The sequence below is a fragment of the Vigna angularis genome, chromosome 10, assembly GCF_016808095.1.
Source record: "Vigna angularis cultivar LongXiaoDou No.4 chromosome 10, ASM1680809v1, whole genome shotgun sequence".
In the NCBI taxonomy this organism is placed as follows: Eukaryota; Viridiplantae; Streptophyta; class Magnoliopsida; order Fabales; family Fabaceae; genus Vigna; species Vigna angularis.
The window spans coordinates 21,439,934-21,461,121 of NC_068979.1; the positions used below are offsets into that span (position 1 = coordinate 21,439,934).

At 43.2% G+C, this 21,188-nt stretch overlaps 2 protein-coding genes across 2 annotated transcripts; both read right to left on the reverse strand.

Moving 5' to 3' along the window:
* Window positions 1-1,304: 1,304 nt before the first annotated feature.
* On the reverse strand, window positions 1,305-8,504 carry LOC128194432 (uncharacterized). The gene is made up of 2 exons (XM_052870034.1): window positions 4,942-8,504; window positions 1,305-4,749 (listed from the first exon to the last, which is right to left on the reverse strand). The coding sequence occupies exons 1-2, from the start codon at window positions 8,502-8,504 to the stop codon at window positions 1,305-1,307; spliced, it is 7,008 nt and encodes a 2,335-aa protein (XP_052725994.1).
* Window positions 8,505-15,574: 7,070 nt separating this feature from the next.
* LOC108320041 (uncharacterized) lies at window positions 15,575-16,837 on the reverse strand. The gene has a single exon (XM_017551382.2). The coding sequence runs from the start codon at window positions 16,835-16,837 to the stop codon at window positions 15,575-15,577; it is 1,263 nt and encodes a 420-aa protein (XP_017406871.2).
* Between the last annotated feature and the right edge of the window lie 4,351 nt (window positions 16,838-21,188).

A 21,188-nucleotide genomic window follows, 5' to 3' on the forward strand; every position in this document is an offset into this window, starting at 1 on the left:
GTCACACATCCCAGCAGAGCCCAAGTTGTCGAGATTGCGTCTCGACTAAGAGTTTTCGCAGACGCTACTGAATACAATGTGCACTGCTGGTTTAACAACCACGACAATCGGGTCAGGCGCTGGCAAGCGGAGGTAGACCCCACTGGCACTCAGTTTTCACAACTGCCGCTATACATGTATGGTAAGTACCCTGATCACCTCCATCTTTTTTTTGAAAATTTTCTCCTCATCTTATTATTGACAAATTTTTTTTATTTTTTTTTTGAAGAATATGACTGGGTGATCATGAAGGCGCCGAGGCTGCTGGACTTGTTCCCCGTTCCAATCATCATTGATGACGATAGGGACGAACGACAAATCCCTCCACCCATGCTTTTCACATTCCGGACCCGAGCTCCCTCGACGGAGCTCTCCCTTAGACCACCGCAACCAGCTCGGGAATTTTTTCGTTGAACTTCTTTTTGATTTTATTTTTTTTTTGGTCTGTAACTTAACGATCACCAGTGATCGAACCCTGAACACTATTTATTTGCTCTGCTTCCGCTTTTTTTTGTTTATTTTCTGCTTTTTTATTTACTTGAATTTGTGATCTAGTACCTTTTCTATTATATCAGCTTTTTTTTTTCTTTTTTATGCATTTTTATCTTATTTATCAAATGTTAAGATATCCTTGTTCAAAATCCAATCTCCGACCTTACTGTAAAATCTCTCTTGATGGTGAAATGAAATAGATTTTTTTTTTTTTTATCTTTTCCTCTTTTTTTTAGTCTAAACGAAAATTTCTAATCTAAACGAAATAATAAAAAACGGGTTCAATAGAAAACAAATTATTTACAAAGAAAATACGGAAAAATGACTTCGAAAGAAATGAAAACCAAAGTGAACGCCATGAGTATGAAAAACAAAATTTTGAAAACATTATGCTTGAGACAATGCAGAAATGGGAAGAGAGGAACAATGAACTCGTAAACAAAATTTGCACAATTTGAATTTTTGACAAACCTCTTTTTTTTATTTATTTATTTATTTATCATTATTTTTTTTTCATTTGTTTTCTTCCACGACATCCTTGAGGTTCGAGTTTGTGCTCAATGAAATATACCCGTGATGCTTTAACTATTATTACCTTCCTTATTTTACCTTAAAACTCAGTGTGATATGAATCGTGTCGAAAAGCAAAAGATGAAAAAGTCGGATAATGAATGAAATCGCAGGCATTTATTGAAAGAAGTAACACAAAATACAACAAAATTTTCACAAAACAGTGTTAATATCCCTTAGTAGCATCCCCTATCTCGGAATCATCATGCGTAAAACTTTTTTACCGCATCAGAATTGACCGGTAAAGGTAACTCCTCTCCGTCCATCCTTGTGAGAATAAGTGCCCCTCCAGAGAACGCCCTTTTTACTACGAATGGCCCTTCATAATTTGGTGTCCATTTGCCTCTGAAATCCCTTTGTATGGGCAATATCTTCTTTAACACCAGTTCGCCTTCATGGAAATCCCTTGGATGTATTTTTTTGTCGAAAGCCTTTTTCATTCTTCTTTGATACAATTGCCCGTGGCACATCGCTGTCAGTCTCTTCTCTTCGATGAGATTGAGCTGGTCAAACCGAGCTTGAACCCACTCAGCTTCCTCCAATTGGGTTTCCAATAAAATTCGTAGAGATGGGATTTCCACCTCAAATGGAAGCACTGCTTCCATCCCATACACCAGCGAGAAAGGTGTGGCACCAGTGGACGTTCGTACTGAAGTACGATATCCATGTAAAGCAAAGGGAAGCATTTCATGCCAATCCTTATAGGTGACCACCATCTTTTGCACGATCTTCTTGATATTCTTATTAGCAGCTTCTACTGCCCCATTCATTTTTGGACGATAAGGAGAAGAATTAAGATGATGAATTTTGAACTCCTCACATAACTCCGCCATCATCCGATTGTTCAGGTTGGTGGCATTATCAGTGATGATCTTGTTAGGCAGCCCATATCTGCAGATCAACTCCCTTTTTATGAATCTGGTCACCACCTTTCTAGTCACGTTGGCATAAGAAACGACTTCGACCCACTTGGTAAAGTAATCGATTGCGACCAGTATGAAGCGGTGTCCATTTGACGCTTTTGGCTCTATAGCTCCAATAACATCTATCCCCCACATTGAAAACGGCCATGGTGCAGACAACACGTTCAAAGTCGTGGGCGATACATTGATATTGTCTGCATGCATCTGACATTTCTCGCACCTCCTTACATGTGTACAACAATCATTTTCCATGGTTAACCAGAAGTAACCAGCTCTCACGATCTTCCTAGCCATGGAGTGTCCATTCATGTGTGTGTCGAACGTACCTTCGTGCACTTCTTTCAATATCAATTCGGCTTCTTTTGTATCTACACATCTGAGGAGAATCATGTCATGATTTCTCTTGTATAAAATGTCCCCACTCAAAATAAAGCTACCAGCCAACCTTCGTAACGACCTCTTATCGTTTTCAGATGCTTTTTCAGGATATTCTTGGGTCTTAAGATAGTGCTTGATATCGAAGTACCAAGGTTTACCATCCACCTCCTCCTTGATGAACTGGCAATATGCTGGCTCCGTATGGCTCTTCATTTCAATCACTGGTAATTCTGTATTCGGGTCAACCTCAAACATGGATGACAAAGTAGCCAACGCGTCTGCTAACTGGTTATCTTCCCGTGGTATGTGGTTAAATGTGATGAAGTCGAAACACTCCATTAATCCTTTGATGTATGCCTGGTAAGGGATTAATTTTGCGTCTCTTGTCTCCCACTCTCCCTTCAACTGGTTGATGACTAAAGCTGAATCTCCATATACTTCCAGAATTTTCACTTTGAACTCTATTGCCGCCCGAATACCCATAGCGCAGGCCTCATATTCTGCAATGTTATTCGTGCAATCAAAACACAGCCTTGATGTCATGGGCATATACTGCTGCTCTGGAGAGATTAGTACTGCCCCTATGCCATGCCCCATCATATTCGACGCTCCATCAAATAGTAATATCCATGTTTCTTCGTCTCGGTATTTCCTGCCTTCTTTGAATAGGGCCATGATATCTTCATCAGGAAACTCGGGCTGCATTGGCTGATAATCATTGATGGGTTGATGCGCCAGGTATTCTGCTAATGCACTACCTTTGACGGATTTCTGAGTGACATATACGATGTCATACTCTGACAATAGCACCTGCCACCGAGCTATCCTTCCAGTGAGAGCGGGCTTTTCAAAAATGAACTTGATAGGATCCATCTTGGATATCAACAATGTAGAGTGACTCAGCATGTATTGCCTTAGGCGATGAGCGGCCCATGCCAATGCACAACAAGTTCGCTCTAACGATGAATATCGTTGTTCGCAGTCTGTGAATTTCTTGCTCAAGTAATATATCGCATGCTCCCTTTTTCCAGCTTCATCATATTGACCCAATACACAACCCATTGACCTTTCCAATACAGTTAAGTACAAAATGAGTGGTCTTCCTGGCTCGGGTGGACGCAATACAGGTGGGTCTTGCAGGTATTGTTTGATTTTTTCAAAAGCGGCTTGACAATCCTCATTCCAAACCATTACTTGATTCTTCCGCAGCAACTTGAACATTGGTTCGCAGGTAGCAGTTAATTGGGAGATGAATCTAGCAATGTAGTTCAATCTACCTAGAAAACCGCGAACCTCCTTCTCTGTGCTAGGCGCAGGCATTTCTGATATCGCTCGCACTTTGTCAGGATCCACTTCTATCCCCTTTTGGCTAACCACGAAGCCCAACAACTTCCCGGATTTTACTCCAAATGTGCATTTGACAGGGTTTAACCTGAGTTTATACTTTCTCAATTTCTCAAATAATTTCTTCAAGTTGAGGACATGTTCTTCTTCTGATTCAGACTTTGCAATCATATCATCCACATAAACCTCGATCTCCTTGTGCATCATATCATGAAAAAGTGTCACCATCGACCTTTGATATGTTGCCCCGGCATTCTTGAGCCCAAAAGACATTACCTTATAACAAAAGGTCCCCCACAACGTGATGAAGGTTGTCTTTTCCATGTCCTCAGGTGCCATCTTAATCTGATTATAGCCCGAGAAACCATCCATGAACGAAAATAGCGAGTACTTGGCTGTATTGTCAACTAAAGTGTCTATGTGTGGTAACGGGAAGTTATCCTTCGGACTTGCACGATTCAAATCACGATAGTCGACACACATTCGAACCTTTCCATCTTTCTTAGGCACTGGTACAATATTTGCCACCCATTGTGGGTATTTAGCCACAGCCAGAAATCCTGCGTCGAATTGCTTCTGTACCTCTTCCTTAATTTTCAATGACATTTCTGGTTTCATTCTTCTTAGTCTTTGCTTGACTGGAAGGCATTCCTGCTTAAGTGGGAGCTTGTGTTGCACAATATCGGTATCCAACCCTGGCATGTCTTTGTAAGACCAAGCGAAAACATCCTTAAATTCCTTCAGTAGGGCTCGCAGCCCTTCCCTTACTTCCTTTTTCATGCTAGTACCGATTTTTACTTCCTTTATCTCTCCTTCCTCTCCCAAGTTGAGTACTTCAACATCCTCCTGATGGGGTTTTATCTCTTTAGACTCTTGTTCCACTAATCTCAAGAGCTCTGGAGAGGGTTCCGGGTCATCTTCATAATCATCTTCCGTATTATCAATAGGGTGCTCAAAATTAGGAATATCGACATTGTTATTTTCAAAACTTTCATTGTCATATCTGCATTTTTGAATTTAAAAAAAAAGAATAAATAAAAAAAAGAAAAAAAAAACCGATGACGAATGCAAAATGATGATAAACACAAACAAACACGATTTGATTATCACGCTGAGCACAAGAGCAAAACATCAACCCGTAAGTCTTGAATCCTAAAGCCCCGGGTAAAGCCATAGGATTAATTAAAACTATTACATTTTATTCAAATTAAGCATCACGGGTAGACTCAGAGTTTCCCAATTGTTGAGTGGTGCAGCTGGGGAGCAAGCCCGTACGAAACTTGAACATTCAGAGCTATCTTCATCCTCCACGGCGGCTATATGGCCCGCATTGATCCATCCAGCACTACGGAAGCTCTTCTTGATGTCCCGAATACCAATCTTTTCCACCCGAGGTTCACGCCTTTCTACATGAGCCACACCGTACTCTCTCCTTTCCTCCATCAACTTTCGCTTGTCCTCTTTGTTGGGCTCATACCCTATGCCGTATCGGTTTCTATTCTGGACGACCTTTAGGGGGAAAGTTCGCCCTTGCCCATGCTTTCCTAAACCTTTACCAGGTATATACCCTTCTTTCAGCAAGACCTTGGCCATCATGACAGAAGCACGTGACAAATGCGGGCCTGCTAGGAATGGCTCTACATAAGCATTTCCCACGATCTCCAATGACTGGAAGGCAGTTTCAGGAGCTTCCTCAGCCACCTCAATATATCGCGTGGACGATGGTCCGCTCACAAGGAGGTCCTCCTCTCCTGATATTATCACCAGCTTATCTCCCATAACATATTTCAGCTTTTGGTGTAGTGTGGAAGGCACAACTCCTGCAGAATGGATCCACGGGCGACCCAACAAACAACTATAAGCCGGGAGGATGTCCATAACTTGAAAGGTCACCTGAAAGACACAAGGACCAACTTGAACGGGCAATTCAATCTCTCCCATCACTACCCTTTTACTGCCGTCAAATGCCCTCACAACCATGGAGCTTGGCTTCATATGCACTCCCTCACAGGGTAGCTTCTCCAATGTCGATTTTGGCATGACATTCAGAGAGGAACCATTGTCCACCAAGACACGTGCTATAATGTGATCTAAACATTTCACGGAGACATGAAGAGCCTTGTTATGACCTCTCCCCTCAGTGGGTATCTCCTCGTCAGTAAAGGTGAGGTAATTATTAGCGATGATGTTGCCAACGATACCCTTAAACTTGTTCAACGAGATACCATGCTCGACATGAGCCTCACTGAGGACTTTCATCAACAACTTTCTATGAGAGGTAGAATGCATAAGCAATTCTAACAAGGAAATCCGAGCAGGCATGCGTTTCAACTGCTCCACCACCTTATATTCACTCTGTTGAATGAATTTTAAAAATTCGTAAGCCTCTTCCTCAGAGATTTCTTTCTTGTCTGCCTTGTCAGAGGTCTCCTCTACTTGCACCCCTTTCCCTTTTAAATGCTCCTTAGTATTTGCATCCATTGGTGTTTCATTATTACTAGCTCCTCTTCCCGTCAAATTTGGTGGCGTGAAGATTCGACCACTCCTCGTCATTCCGCCGATACCTGATATATTTTCAACAACTGGATCCCGGCTAGAGGAATGGCTTTCAATGCACTCTCCTTCATCGACTACATGTGTCCCATACCTCCAAGGGACAGCTTTATCGCTTTTGTAAGGAAAAGGAACTGGTGTATGGATGACAAAGGGTGATCTTCCTTGAATTACTGGTGTAGGGGTGGTTCGAGTGAAGCGGATTATCAACGGCTCTGGCAAAGCTACATCTGGCTCCATACCAGTTTGTGCAAACACCTCCTCATGCTTGTCTTCATAGCACACTTGCATCAAATTCCTATCAAGCAGATCTTGTAGGAACTTTTCGAATTCAACGCATTCCTCGATAGAGTGTTCCGTGCATGGATGGAGTCCACATGCTCTTTCCAAATCATAATCCCCGTTTAAAAACCCCAACTTTAATAATTCCTTGAAAATAAACCTCCTGGAACTTCGGATCTTACTTGCATCCCTTATCAGTTCATGCTTCTTAATTTCAATGGCATTTGTCGAGGCATTACCATGTCCGGATAACGGATTAGTATCAATGCTAGGTTTATCTTCTTGAAATTTTAGCCACCCAGCATCAATTAGGGCCTGCACTTTACGCTTGAAAGCCATACACCTCTCAGTTGAGTGACCAACGCCATCCCCATGATAACTACACTTAGCATCTGCATCATAACCCCTAGGGTATGGAGGCTGCAGGGGTATCATTGGACATATAGCAACCAGACCCCTTTTGATGAGGTGAGGTAATAATTCAGTGTAAGTCATGGGGATGGGGGTGAAGTGGACAAAGTTTCTTTCCTGGGTTCTTCCCGGATAACCGCCTTGACCTACATTCGGATTTGGATTTGCACTTGGCCCAGTCCTCCAAGCATTATTTGTAACGGGTTGTGATTGGTAGAATCCTTGTTGTTGTTGAGGCCTGATTGGATGAGCAAAAGCCGCATTGGCTGAATATGGAGGTTGGCCCAAGTATGGTCTATAATTGTGAGAAGGAGCCTGACCTCTCCATACAGGCATTGCCAATGTTGCATGCACGTCTCCCTCTTTTTTCTTTCCTGGATTGAAAGAAGGCTTCTTTTTAGAATTCTCCATCGTAGATGGACCACTTGCAATCTTCCCGCTCTTTACCCCAATCTCTATCCTCTCGCCAATTATGACGACGTCAGCGAAATTGGCGGACACATTCCCCACCATATATTCATAAAATGGTGGCTGAAGCGTATTTACGAACATTGCCACCATTTCTTTTTCAAACAAAGGCGGCTCCACTTGCGTGGCCAATTCTCTCCACCGTTGGGCATATTCCTTGAAGGTCTCATTGTCCTTCTTTCCCATATTCTGTAATTGCAGACGGTCCGGTGCTATATGCGTGTTGTATATATACCGTTTTACAAAGGCGTCGGCTAGATCTGCCCAACAATGGATTCGAGAGGGCTCCAAGTGAGTATACCAGTTTAATGCTACCCCAACCAAACTGTCTTGGAAAACATGGATGAGTAACTGGTCGTCATATGCGTACGCAGCCATTTTTCTGCAATACATGGCCAGATGGTTCTTAGGGCATGTATCACCCATGTACTTCTCGAATTCGGGCGCCTTGAACTTATACGGTATTTTTACTCCAGGAACCAAACTTAGTCTTGCAACATTTCCGAACCCATAGTTTTTCATCCCTTCAATAGCCCTCATTTTTTCCTCCAGAATCTCCAGTCTGTTTTTAGCACCGTTACTGATGTCGATTCCTGCACGCGCCGCGGTTTGTGATGCGGCTCTTGCTGAAGAATCGTGGTTAACAATTATGTGCGGTATCGTAGTCACTCGTGTTCGTTCAACTGTGATCGGTTCATTCGTTTGAGCACTTACCAAGGGAGCCGACACAGAGGTAGGTCCATGAGTGGTGACTGGCGGGATATCAATAGTTGTAGGAATGGGAAACGACACGTGCCCCCCTTCGATATATTCTCCTACGGAAGGAGTATATCCCGGGGGTAACCCATACAACGGGAAAGGAATCGATTGGCTAGTAGCATTGAAAAACGGGGGATAAAAATGGGCATTCCCGCCAACCAGCGTAGATGAAGACTCTCCAGTAGCCTTCAGGGCTTCAAGGGCAACCAAGATTTGTCCAACCTGGTCCTTCAACTGACTCATTTCAGCTTTGATGGATTCTTGTGACTCTTCCCAGCTTTCCATGATCCTTGAATTGGCTCGAGTCCTGTAGGGATGTCGTGGAAAGTTGGCCGTTTTTTTTTTTTTACTGTTTTATTATTAACTTAAGTTAGATGAAATGCTTCAAACAAAAAAGGAGAGAAAAAGGGAGATAGAAAGAACAAGGAAAAATGTGATGCATGCGAATGATAGGTGGAAATCATAAGATCACGATAATGTTAATGATGGAAATCGATACAAGTTGATACCATACAAAACATCTTAAGTCTTTCATATAGAGAAAATCTATCAAGACATGAATCACTTCCTAACCCGAGCAATGAAGGCCTTCATTTCGCCTACTAGCCATTTACAATGATTAATAAAAAGCATTATCTCGGGAGGCGGGTTAAAAAAATGGGTCGTGGCTTCGGCGTCCAACACCATCTTTGGGATATCTTCAATTGCTCCATTCGCCAACATAGCCAATTGGGAAAAACTTCCCTTCCAATGCTTCACAACATCTTCTTGCATCGCGATGTGGTCTTTCATTTGTTTTACCAAGGCATGATGCCTCTCTCCAAGCTCCATTGACCTCCACCGTTCCTCTTGCTCTTCAATGTACTCCTCCATTTGTTTTATCATGGAGCGATGCTCTTCTTCGGCCTCTGCTAGTTTCCAACGCTCTTGGTTCATATCTGCCTCAAAAGATAAGGCCATTTCCTTCATCTCATGTCCTGCCTTTTCTACTTGAACCTGCGCTTCTCTTAGTCTCTTCAGAGCCTCTCGCTTATCTCTTTTAGCCTCTTCATACAGGAGCCTCCATTGTTTTCCCTCTTCTAATGCTGTGTTCTTCTCCTTTACTCTCATGACCAGCTCTTTGCTCGCGGTTAAGAGGTCTTGTTTCAATCGGAATGTATAAACTCTTTCAGCCTTCTGACTTTTGACAATTTCTTCATAGGCCTGTGCTTTTTCTTCTTTATCATTCCTCATATCAACCAAATCGTTGCGCGCAGTCTGCAATTCTTTTCCCAACCTATCATTCTGCTCCCTCAGTTTTTTCATCTCTATCTTCAATTGCTTCACCTCATCGCTTTCTAGTTCTTGGGATGGCCCTTCGTTAGCTAGCTGATGAACGATCGGTTTGAAAGGCAATTTGACTTCCTTTACTCTTTCCCAAATCCAGGTGTGATAATTAATTTTGTCGTCCATCACCCCCAATCGTAAATCCTTTTCTGCTCGCATAACATTCTCCCAAGCACTTCTGACTTTCCTCAATATTTCAGTGAAGTGCCCATCCTCATAATAGATGAATAACGTTGTAAGGTATTTCGGTGAGGGTGCCCCTTTCATGGGATGTCCGAATTGCCTTTGAACCAAGATAGGGTTATAATTTATGCAATATCGAGTACCTATGAGGGGTACATTGGAAAATGGGCCACAATAATGGATGGAGGGCTTAGTCTCAAGCCAAGGGAGACGCCATCTTACTTTTCCTCCATTTAAACTGGCAAAGAATTGGGCCCACTCATTCCCTCCTTTGTCTTTGAGCCCCTGGTGCAAAGGATCTTCCGACGGACACCTGATATCACCCGACCCCTTACATAGACGCGTAGTCATCCACACATACAACGCCGATAGACAACAAAGTATTTTCTTCCCTTTTCTCTCGTGGCAAAAACTCATGGTCCCATAAACATCCGCAAGGACCGCTGTTACGGGATTCTCAGATCTCGTCTTTTTTGCCACGAAAACATCAATTGCGGTATAATCCACAAAGCCCTCTACTTTAGGAAACAACACGATGCCATACGCGGTAAGAGCTAACACATCCATGAAAGTCTCCCAATCCTCCCCTTCTGCTAGATAATGCAAGTGCTGCTCCAAAAATCCTTGTGTCAGTCCACGTACTTGATTCCTTGTTACCAATCTGTCTTCAAGTTCTTTGGGATGTAGTTTCATTATGGCAGCAATAGTCGCGATAGAGGCATGATGTTCCAAATGCTGATATGGCGTGGTACCCTCAAGTGGCATTCCCAGAATGTGCTCAAACTCCTCTATAGTTGGTGCTAACTGAAAATCTTGAAAGGTGAAGCATCTTAGCGGGGAATCATAATACTGTGCGAAGGCTGTGATAGCAGGCGACGACACTTCTACCTCCATTAGACTCAACAGGTTACCATATCTCTTCTTAAAGGTTTGTTTCTTTATGGTTTTTAGCCTTCTGCCCAACTTTATCAGACTTGTCAAGTTTCCACCGTGAGTCTTCAGGTGAGATTTATTTCTTAACATGAGGGACTCAGTATGTTGTGTAGCACCAGATCTTATATCGACTTCCATCTTCGCGATATCAAGTGAATACTGGATGATTTCCCCTAAAATTAGCATGTTACCGAATGATGCATGTTAAAGTGAGGTAAAATAAAATGATTAACAAAAAAGCATGCACAACATGAGAATGCAAAGACATTTTATTTATTATTTATTTTTTTTTTGAAAATAGAATGAACAGTATGAGGGTTAGAGGAATACACATTTCTCCCTTTTGTGCCTTATCAAAGGTTGGATGACTGTAGTTCTAAGGTCAAATATATGCACTCACAAGGATAGCTTCCTAATGCTTAAGTCAGGCCACCAGAGCTATGGCTCTTTTCACTGTTTCTCCACAACAGTCAGAGTAATCAACTAGGTGTGGAGACACAAATGAAAAGAACAGACTCTGGCTGGGGTTCTCACGATAGCCAAACAGGAAGTACATCCCAGAGTGACACCGCTACACAACCCCTCTATTTCTAAGTTGCGCTCAGACCCGGGTATAGGGCCTCACTCATGATATGCATATGATGTGTGTGTGTGAAGGGAGAATGCAATTATACACCCCAAACCCTCACCTGCAAAACAACCAGAAAATTCCCAGGCAGATATAACATGTTTTCTACCCTAGGGTTCAATATAATCAAAACAACATGTATACAAAAATGACAAATATCCAACAAAGATAAAGAAAAAGAAAGGGAAGAAAAACAGAAAGAAAAACCACATTGAATTCGCACATCTAATTAAATGGCCTGACTCTCATTAATCCCCAGTGGAGTCGCCATCTGTCGCAACCGGAATCGCGACGGGACGACGATCCATAAAAAGAAAACGGGTTTAGAAAAGAGATTTTGGAGTCGCCACCATAGTTTATTCTGGAAAACTACGGAAAAACCATAAAATGATAAGGCATGGTCAAATTGAACCAGATTCTTGGTTCGGGAGTCGGTTACGTGTAGGGAAGGTATTAGCACCCTACAACGCCTGCTCTAAGGCAGTACCTTTAACTAAATGTGCGAATATGGATGTGGTTTTCAAAGTATTTAACTTCCCCTTAAAATAAAACGCTAAAGAAAACAAACAATATTTTTAGTTTTTTTGGGCCCGACAAGGATTGACCTTGCTCCTACGTATTCTCATGTGAGAAATCAGGGTTACGTAGTTCTTTTAGAAACTGTTTGAGAAACTTGTTTGAAAATTTGTTTGGAAAATTGTTTGAGAAATTGTTTGGAAAACGATTTGGATTTTTGGGAGAGTGAGCCTGACAAGGACTGGCCTTGCTCCTACGTATCTCCACTTTTGATGGAGAATCAAGGATCACGTAGTTCTGGAAGGCGATATTGTTTGTTGTTTGAAAATGTTGATGTTTTTGGCTTTTGAGGATTTTTATATTTTTTTGGTATTTTTGTTGTAATATTTATATTTTTTGCGTAATGAGTACTAGGCTGATGCGTACGATCGCACGAGTACCCACACGGCTTTTTCCTTTTATTGTTTTGCGTAATGAGTACTAGGCTGATGCGTACGATCGCACGAGCACTCACACGGCTTTCTCTTTTATTGTTTTGCGTAATGAGTACTAGGCTGATGCGTACGATCGCACGAGCACTCACACGGCTTTCTCTTTTTATTGCTTTGCGTAATGAGTACTAGGCTGATGCGTACGATCGCACGAGCACTCACACGGCTTTCTCTTTTATTGTTTTGCGTAATGAGTACTAGGCTGATGCGTACGATCGCACGAGCACTCACACGGCTTTCTCTTTTATTGTTTTGCGTAATGAGTACTAGGCTGATGCGTACGATCGCACGAGCACTCACACGGCTTTCTCTTTTTATTGCTTTCTCCTTCCCATAGCCTCTCTAGTGGTTTCCTCTCTCTGGTGAATGAAGATGTAGACGTTGGCTGTGAGGTTAAGATGTTGGATATGGCAATGGGCGCAGACCGTGAAAGTGACGACTGGGTGAGAATAGTTACTGGAAATGAGGATGAAAAAGGAGGGCTGGTTGTGGGTGTTGGTGATTGGAAATGGATGAAGATTAAGATGCTGTCATGAAATGGTATAAGGATGAAGAAAGATGGTCGTGAGGGGTATTGGAAATGAAGGTGATGAGGTTGAATATGAGTGAGGATAGGTGTTTGGCCTTTAGGTATTGGTAGTGGTTTTCGAGATGAATATCAGAGGTGACGATGCTGGAACCTGGGTCTGGTTTTGGTGAGGATGATAGGTGTAGAGAGGGATCAAGGGTCTCGGAGATGAGAATAATGATGCTGGAGGTGAGGGGTAATGAGGAGTGTTCCCGAGATGAATATGCAGAAGTTGAAAAATGATGGGGAAGTAAAAATGAAATGGGATGAGGCTGGAGATGGTATCGGGAAATGTAGTGAAGGTAGTGATTGAATGTCGAGTATGGGTTGGAAGCAATGGAGTTAGTGATTGTTGTGAGGATGGGGATGATGATTCCAGTCTATCAGTTGGCTGCCGCCCTGGGTGAATATGGATCATGGGTGTTCAAAAATGGATCCCTCGAGACCTTGCTGGAGATTCCTTTTTTTTGTTTCTTCCTGTCCCTCTTCGAATAAGGTAATGATTCCGAAAGTAAGTGGGAGCCCCAGGCGAGTGGGAGGCAGGGTGTTGCATGCGTTTCCAGATGGCAGACGGAATCAGCGCAGATGCCAGATGGGGGGCTCGTGGGAGACCAACCCAGGTGGAAGTCCAGAACTCTTGCCATTTTTATTCATGGAAATTCTCCTTCATAATTCTTTATCATTTCACAGAGCATCTTCTTCCTAAAAGTGTTTCTCCATGTGCGCTGTAAATGTACTACCAACATGCACTTCCATTTCAAAACATACTCTTTCCACTCAGCACCATCATGTGTTTTTGCTGACCAAAATTCTGCTCCACCATTTTGCCCACGTGAACTGAAAACACCATGAGCTTCTCTTCAAATTTAATATTCAACTCAGCTGCCCATGCTTCCAGATTGCGTCTGAGATTGCGTCCGCTTCCAGCCATGCATCTAACTTTCTCCAAATCAAAATCCAAAACGTGAAAGCCAGCCAAAATATTCTCTTGCAGAAACCCATACTGCAAATGGCTTCCAGATGTTAATGGCGGACAGTGGCAGAGGGAGGCCATCTTCGCTGTTCAGACCAATTTAAAATGTATACCAGCTTTTTGGACGTTCGGTCAAACAGAAAACGAACGTCCGGAGGAAACGAAATGCCGAACGTCCAGAGGAAACGAAATGCACAGTGTAAAGGACGAACGTTTTAAGATGAGGATGAACGTTCGCAATAGGCAGAGGACGAACGATCCTCGAGAACGAACGCGAACGCTCGTCCTAATGCTGAGGCGATGACGAACGAACGGTATAGGGAGAACGTTCAGCAATTGGAGCGCCAGATGTCGCTTGGGACGGACGATTGCACAGTTGAGGAAACCGAACGGTCAGCCAGGGAAGAGGACGAACGGGTTGAAACGAACGTTCGCATAAAGGCGAGGACGAGCGCTTCGAAACAGAGGACGAACGTCCCAAATAAACACATGGCCGAACGGCCAAATAGTGGAATACCGAACGCTCAAGCAGTCGCTTCTGGGCGAACGGTCGCAGAAAGAGTGGGGAAGGACGAACGGTCACTGTTCGGACGAACGTCCACAGCAACAATGGGGAAGGATGAACGGTCACTGTTTGGACGAACGTTCAAAAGAGGACGAACGCTCACCATTTGGACGAACGTTCAAAAGAGGACGAACGCACGCAAGCTTGAATACTGGCCGAACGGTCGAATAGTGAAAAAGGACGAACGGCCTCAGCAACAGTGGGGAAGGACGAACGTCCGATACCTCTTTTTTTTATTATTTTTATTTTTATTTTTTATATATATATTTTTTTTTATTATGAAAATAAAATTATTAATCAACCCGGACGAAATTGAGTGTTGACAATTGCTGGGGCGTTTGTCACACCGAATGACATTACTACATACTCGTAGTGTCCATAACGAGATCGGAAGGCTGTCTTCTGGATGTCTTCTTCCTTCACCCGAATCTGATGGTATCCCGACCGTAAATCAATCTTCGAAAATATGGTCGCGCCATGTAATTGATCCAGTAGGTCGACAATCCGAGGCAAAGGATACTTGTTCTTGATAGTCAGCTTGTTTAACTGCCTGTAATCAATGCAGAGACGAGAACTTCCATCCTTCTTCTTCACTAAGAGTACAGGTGCTCCCCAAGGTGATGCGCTTGGTCTGATAAACTGCTTATCCATTAACTCTTCTATCTGTTCCTTGAGTTCCGCTAATTCTGCTGGCGACATCCGATAAGGTGCAATAGAGATGGGTCCAGCATTCGACACTAGGTCGATAGTAAATTCCACCTCGCGCGGAGGAGGTAATCCAGGCACTTCATCAGGAAATACATCTGGGAATTCATCCACGACTGATCGTTCTCCACTCGACTTACTGGACGATTGCTCATGATTCAAACCTTCAAGTCGTTCGTCCGAATGCGTCATGATCAGAAAACAACTAGCACCATCCACGATGTCTTCCTTTAGCTGACCGAGCGTTACTGATAGCTCTACTTCGTACTCGTCCGGAAACAACAATTCCTTAGCACCACAGTCAATGAGAATGCGATTGGCAGCCAACCAATCCATTCCTAGGATCACTTCCAAATCCTTTAGGGGTAGGCAGATGAGGTTTACCTTATAATTACGTCCTTCAACCTCTATAGGACATTTAACACATACAGTAGACGTCCTAACCTCACCCGCTGCTGGGGTTGATACTACCAAGTCGAAATGAAGGAATGTGTTGCCCCCGAATCATACAACACACAAACAGGCATTCCATGTAATAAGCAAGTACCAGTGACGAGCGTACCTGAACTGGCAGCTTCCGCACCCGTTATCGCATAAACACGACCAACTGCTTGTGCTCTTCCACCCCGATTCTGTTGCATCCTTCCGGCATTTGGTGACCTCATTACTGCTCGTCCGCCCATATTACACTCGTGCTCCATGTGACCGTTTCTTCTACAACGAGTGTAGTATTTTGCTCCCTCCAACAGAGGACACGACGATCGGTAGTGTGGTCCTCCACACTTAAAACATCTGACTGATCCATGCTGTCTAGACTGTCCGGCAACAACCATAGCCTGAGAATTTGATGGTTGTGCTGGACGAGCATACGGCAACCTGTTCCGATTCAGATTCGGCCTGGACATGATCGGCCCTCTAGTTGCCTGTTGTTGCTTTTTCTGTCGTTCTGCTTCAGCCACATTTTTCTCTAACACTTTTGCTCTCTCAATCATGGCAGGAAAAGACTTAATGCACAGGCTGGATATCAGTACCTTCAGATCACTTCTCAGCCCATTTTCAAACTTCCTACACTGCCACACTTCACTGGTCGCCAGGGTATGAAAACGAACCAGATGTTTGAACCTGTTGGTGTACTCAGAAACAGACATATTACCTTGCACCAACTGGAGAAATTCCACTTCTTTGCCGAAACGAACACTATCCGGGAAATACTCCTCATAAAACTTTTCCTTGAAGACTTTCCAGGAAATAGGGCTGTGAGATTCTGTTAGCAACATCTTCGCAGTCGACCACCAATGACTGGCCTCCCCAGTCAATAAATACTCAGTGAATGCCAGTCTTCTATCGTTCGGACATTCCTTGGCATCATAGATCTGTTCCATGTCCCTTATCCACTGATCAGCTCCGTCAGGAGGGCACTTCCCATCAAACTTTGTAGGGCGATGCTGCAAAAAGCTCTCCAAAGTCCACTCAGCTTGATGAGTAGCATTTGAAGCAGATGCTCCCGGCGTACCCCTAGTAGCTGCAAGAATTTCCATTAGTTGCCTCTGAGTCATTTCAGAATTGGCGCGAGCAGCTTCGAGATTTTGTGAATTAGTCGCGTTCTGCTGCATCAGAACAGCATTATGTTCTTGTAGCTTCTCGATCACAGATTCCAACAGCCTCGTGTTATTGGGCACATCATGTTCATTGGTTTGTGGTGGAGGAGGAGGAGGAAGTCTAGGTGCCATTGGTTCTCTGGAAAGTAGAGGAAATGATCGTTAGATAAGTTCAAAGAGTCTATATTACTCAATAGACGAATGTCGAGCACACAGCAAAACATGCATGGTGCACTCACAACCTACAATGTCCTTAAAAGAACAAAACTGCTCTGATACCACTAATGTGACATCCCAAAAATACAGTCATAACTATAAATTTAGAAAAATCACATTTAATAATAATCTCAAACAGTTTTACACTAAAAGTTTAAAATTTTGAAACAAACGAACGCTCAAGGACGAACGTCCTTGAGTGCAACTTCAACAATAATGACGAGCGCTTAAAACCGCACGTCTCCACAAGAGTTACAAGTGAATAAACCGAACGTACAAGAAAGCTGACCGAACGGTTTACAGAAGCAAGAGGTGGTCGAACGACCACTCAGTTCAACAAAATACACTATTGGCCGAGCGGTCTCACTGCTCGGTCTTCACTTCCACATCTACCAGATTCTCTTCTTCCAGCAACTCTTCCAAACGCTCATCTCCCTCTGCTCACATCCACACGGATGATCATTGCAATGACAAGACGGACGTACAAGAACAAAGGACAACACAAGGAAAACGAAAGGGTAAGCTTACGTAATTTAACTCATGCATCAACATATAAATTCCAGTAAACAGTTCATTTCACACATACATATCAACGTACGCATTCATCATACATCACATAATTTAACGCACGTACAAAATAAAACTCAACACGACTGACTGTCCGGACTGTATGAAATCTGCATAGTTACAGGCGTTCACGCACCCGGGTGGTGTGGTAACTGGCATCCTCATCAGCTGCCACCCGAGGTTAGTCCGTTCTTACGTCGCCCATGTTAACTTATGGACTAAGGATCTCCTGCCGTTCCCACGCATGACGTGCGTCCTCTACTTGAGAACGAGCACTCACAGAACATCAGGATCGAACAGCCAACATTAACTTCCCACAGTCATACTTAACAATTTCCAATAATTTCCAAGAGTCGTTCCTACCGGGAACGCTCGTTCAATATTAATAACTTTCATTTCATCTCAGATACTGTTCACCATTCACTATTCATCAATCCATAATCATTTTCATCTTAATGCGGAAAACATCAAAAATCGAACGTTCATTCTCAAAGAAACGAGAACGAACGCTGTGAGCGAGACTAAAAGAACGCTCGTTCGTATTAAACTACGAACGGCAGAGAAACAGTTACGTTCAAGAAATGGCCAAGTATGGTACTTGTCGCAACCGGAATCGCGATGGGACGACGATCCAATAAAAGAAGATAAATATTTGGAAAAAGAGATTTGGAGTCGCCACCATAGTTTATTCTGGAAAACTACGGAAAAACCATAAAATGATAAGGCATGGTCTATTAGAACCAGATTCTTGGTTCGGCAGTCGGTTACGTGTAGGGAAGGTATTAACACCCTACAACGCCTGCCCTAAGGCAGTACCTTTAACTAAATGCGTGAATGAGGATGTGGTTTTCAAAATGTTTAACTTTCCCTTAAAATAAAACTCAAGAGAAACAAACAATATTTTTTTTAGTTTTTTGGGCCCGACAAGGATTGACCTTGCTCCTACGTATTCTCATGTGAGAAATCAGGGTTACGTAGTTCTTTGAAATTGTTTGAGAAATTTGCTTGAAGAAATTGAATTTTTTGGATTTTTTGGGAAATGAACCTGACAAGGACTGGCCTTGCTCCTACGTATCTCCACTTTTGATGGAGAATCAAGGATCACGTAGTTCTGGCAAGGCGATATTGTTTGTAGTTTGAAAAGTAGATGTTTTTTAGTTTTTGAAGATTTTATATTTTTTGGTATTTTTTATTTAGGAGAATGAAAAGGTTTTTTAGCACAAGGACGATGCGTGCGATCACACATGTGCCTAAATCTTTAAAACATATTTTTTGTAATTTTGAAGAAAGAGAAAAGGTTTTTGGCACAAGGACGATGCGTGCGATCACACATGTGCCTAAACCTTTAAAACGTATTTTTTGGCATTTTTGAAGAAAGAGAAAAGGTTTTTGGCACAAGGACGATGCGTGCGATCACACATGTGCCTAAACCTTTGAAACGTATTTTTTTGTCATTTTTTGAAGAAAGAGAAAAGGTTTTTGGCACAAGGATGATGCGTGCGATCACACATGTGCCTAAACCTTTAAAACATATTTTTTTGGTATTTTTGAAGAAAGAGAAAAGGTTTTTGGCACAAGGACGATGCGTGCGATCACACATGTGCCTAAACCTTTGAAACATATTTTTGGGATTTTGTCAAATTCATTATTATATTTATTTTATTTATTTATTTTTGTAATTTTTGTTCATTATAAAAAAGTGAGTGTGTGCAGTGTTTGATAAATAAACAAGACAAATACAGTATAGAGGGATGGGGGGTTATCATACAAGGGGATTACACAATAAAAACCAATAAAAAGAAAGAAAAAAAAACATAAAAATAAAACAAGAGAATATTAAAAAAATGGGGTGCTCTTCTTTAATTGGGCCAGTACTCTTCTTCTCCAACTTTGGATCTATTAGGGGTGTAAATATAAAAAAATGGGGTGCATCCTGAAATATGCTTGCAGGGTCCAATTCTTTTTCTTATCTTCTTTTTTTTATTTGTTTGCATTAGAACACTCCAGAATTCTTTCCTTCTTCATTCTAGAGTCCAGCCAAAGGAGAGACCTCCCTCCACTCGCGCATCCGGCCGTCGCCAGCTACAAACCAAGACGTTGCCCTGCCAGTGCTGCCGCTCTCTGTCCATCCGGCCACTGCAAACCTCCCTCGACCGTTCTCAGCATCGCCGCTGACCTTAGGCATCACTGCAACCGTTGCCGGCAGTGGGACACTGCCTTCTCTCTTTCTCGTCTCTTCACCGTGAGTGATGGTATGAGGTGAAGGCCCCGGTCCGAGGTGAATCTGGGTGGTGAAGTGAGTGACGGATTGGAGCAATGAAGCGTGGTGAGCAAAAATGGTTTCTGTTAAGTCCAATGGGGTGGATTATGTTTGGTACGGGTCAAGAAGAGAGTCTCGTTCCTCCTCAGGCCATGACCGTATTCTATGTGATGGTTGTGAGAAAACGTTGATGATGGATGAAGATAAGTATTGGCTGTGAGGATGTTAGCAGTGGCCGTGGGTGTCAAGATGGTTGGGTGTGATGATGGTTCAGTAACAGCAGACATGTACAACAACATCTATTCAAAAGCAACACATGCTAACATAACACATGCAGACATAATAACCACACAACAGAGACATACTTAACACATGCAGACTTAGTAACCACATAACATAGACATACGCAACAGAGACATCTCGAGGAAAAAAAATAACCAATTTACTAAAACCTGGAGTGTAAGGCATCACTTACCTCTTGAGGATCCGTGCCTTGTGTGTCTGATCTCCTCTTTTCTTTGGCTTTCCTTTTTAACAAAGCGTTCCTTCCCCAGTTCTTGAAATGATGCTCCTGGATTCAATTTCTTTCCTTTTTTCGTTGTTGTTGCAGGTGCACGTTGGAGGTGAGGAAATGGAAGTGAAAAGAGAAGTGGTTTACTGCGGTTACGGGTGTTGGGGGCTGATGAAGTGAGTATAGTTATGGCAACTGGTGCATACGGATGGAGGTGATCTGGGTGAGGATAGGTGGTGGCCTTTAGGTGTTGGTAGTTGAAGGTCGTGGATATGGAGGATGGGCAGTTACTAGTAGCATGTGGGTGTAGGGATGAGGAGATGGATTATGATTGAAGGTAGAGGTATTCCCAATAGCCGTGGGTGTATTTGGGTTGTTGGGAATGGATGAAGATTGAAGGTTGGGTGAGGGAATAAGGATTGTGACGGGAAATGTAGTGGAGGTAGTGAATGAGTTGTGAAGAAGAAAATGGTTGGGATCGTTACGGGTGAGCAGTGTTACTATGGGTCTCGACAAAGCTTGGGTCTCGATATGGTCTCACGCGGTCGACCATGACAAAGCCTTTAGCTCGGCCTCGACAAGCCTTCCGATCGGTCCCGACAAATCTTCTGCTCAACCTCGACAAGCCTTCCACTCGGTCTCGACAAATCTTCTGCTTGGCCTCGACAAAGCTTAGGTCTCGACATGGTCTCACGCGATCGGCCTCGACAATGCCTTCCGCTCAGTCTTGGCAAAGCGCCACGCGGTCGGCCTCGACAAGCCTCCCGCTCGACCTCGACAAGCCTTCCGTTCGGCCTCGACAAGTCAGTCTCGACAGGGTCTTATGCAGTCAGATCGACAAGTCTTCACCGGACAACCTTGATAATGATCCAATGCTCCCAGGAGTGATTGGCAAATAATTGAAGAAGAAAGTGGAGGGGTCTCCCGTT

Coding starts and splice junctions, on each gene's coding strand:
- LOC128194432 (XM_052870034.1), bottom strand. CDS start 8,504: ATGGAAAGCTGGGAAGAGTCACAAGAATCCATCAAAGCTGAAATGAGT. Junction 4,750..4,941: donor ATGCTTAATTTGAATAAAAT/GTAATAGTTTTA, acceptor TCAAAAATGCAG/ATATGACAATGAAAGTTTTG.
- LOC108320041 (XM_017551382.2), bottom strand. CDS start 16,837: ATGGCACCTAGACTTCCTCCTCCTCCTCCACCACAAACCAATGAACAT.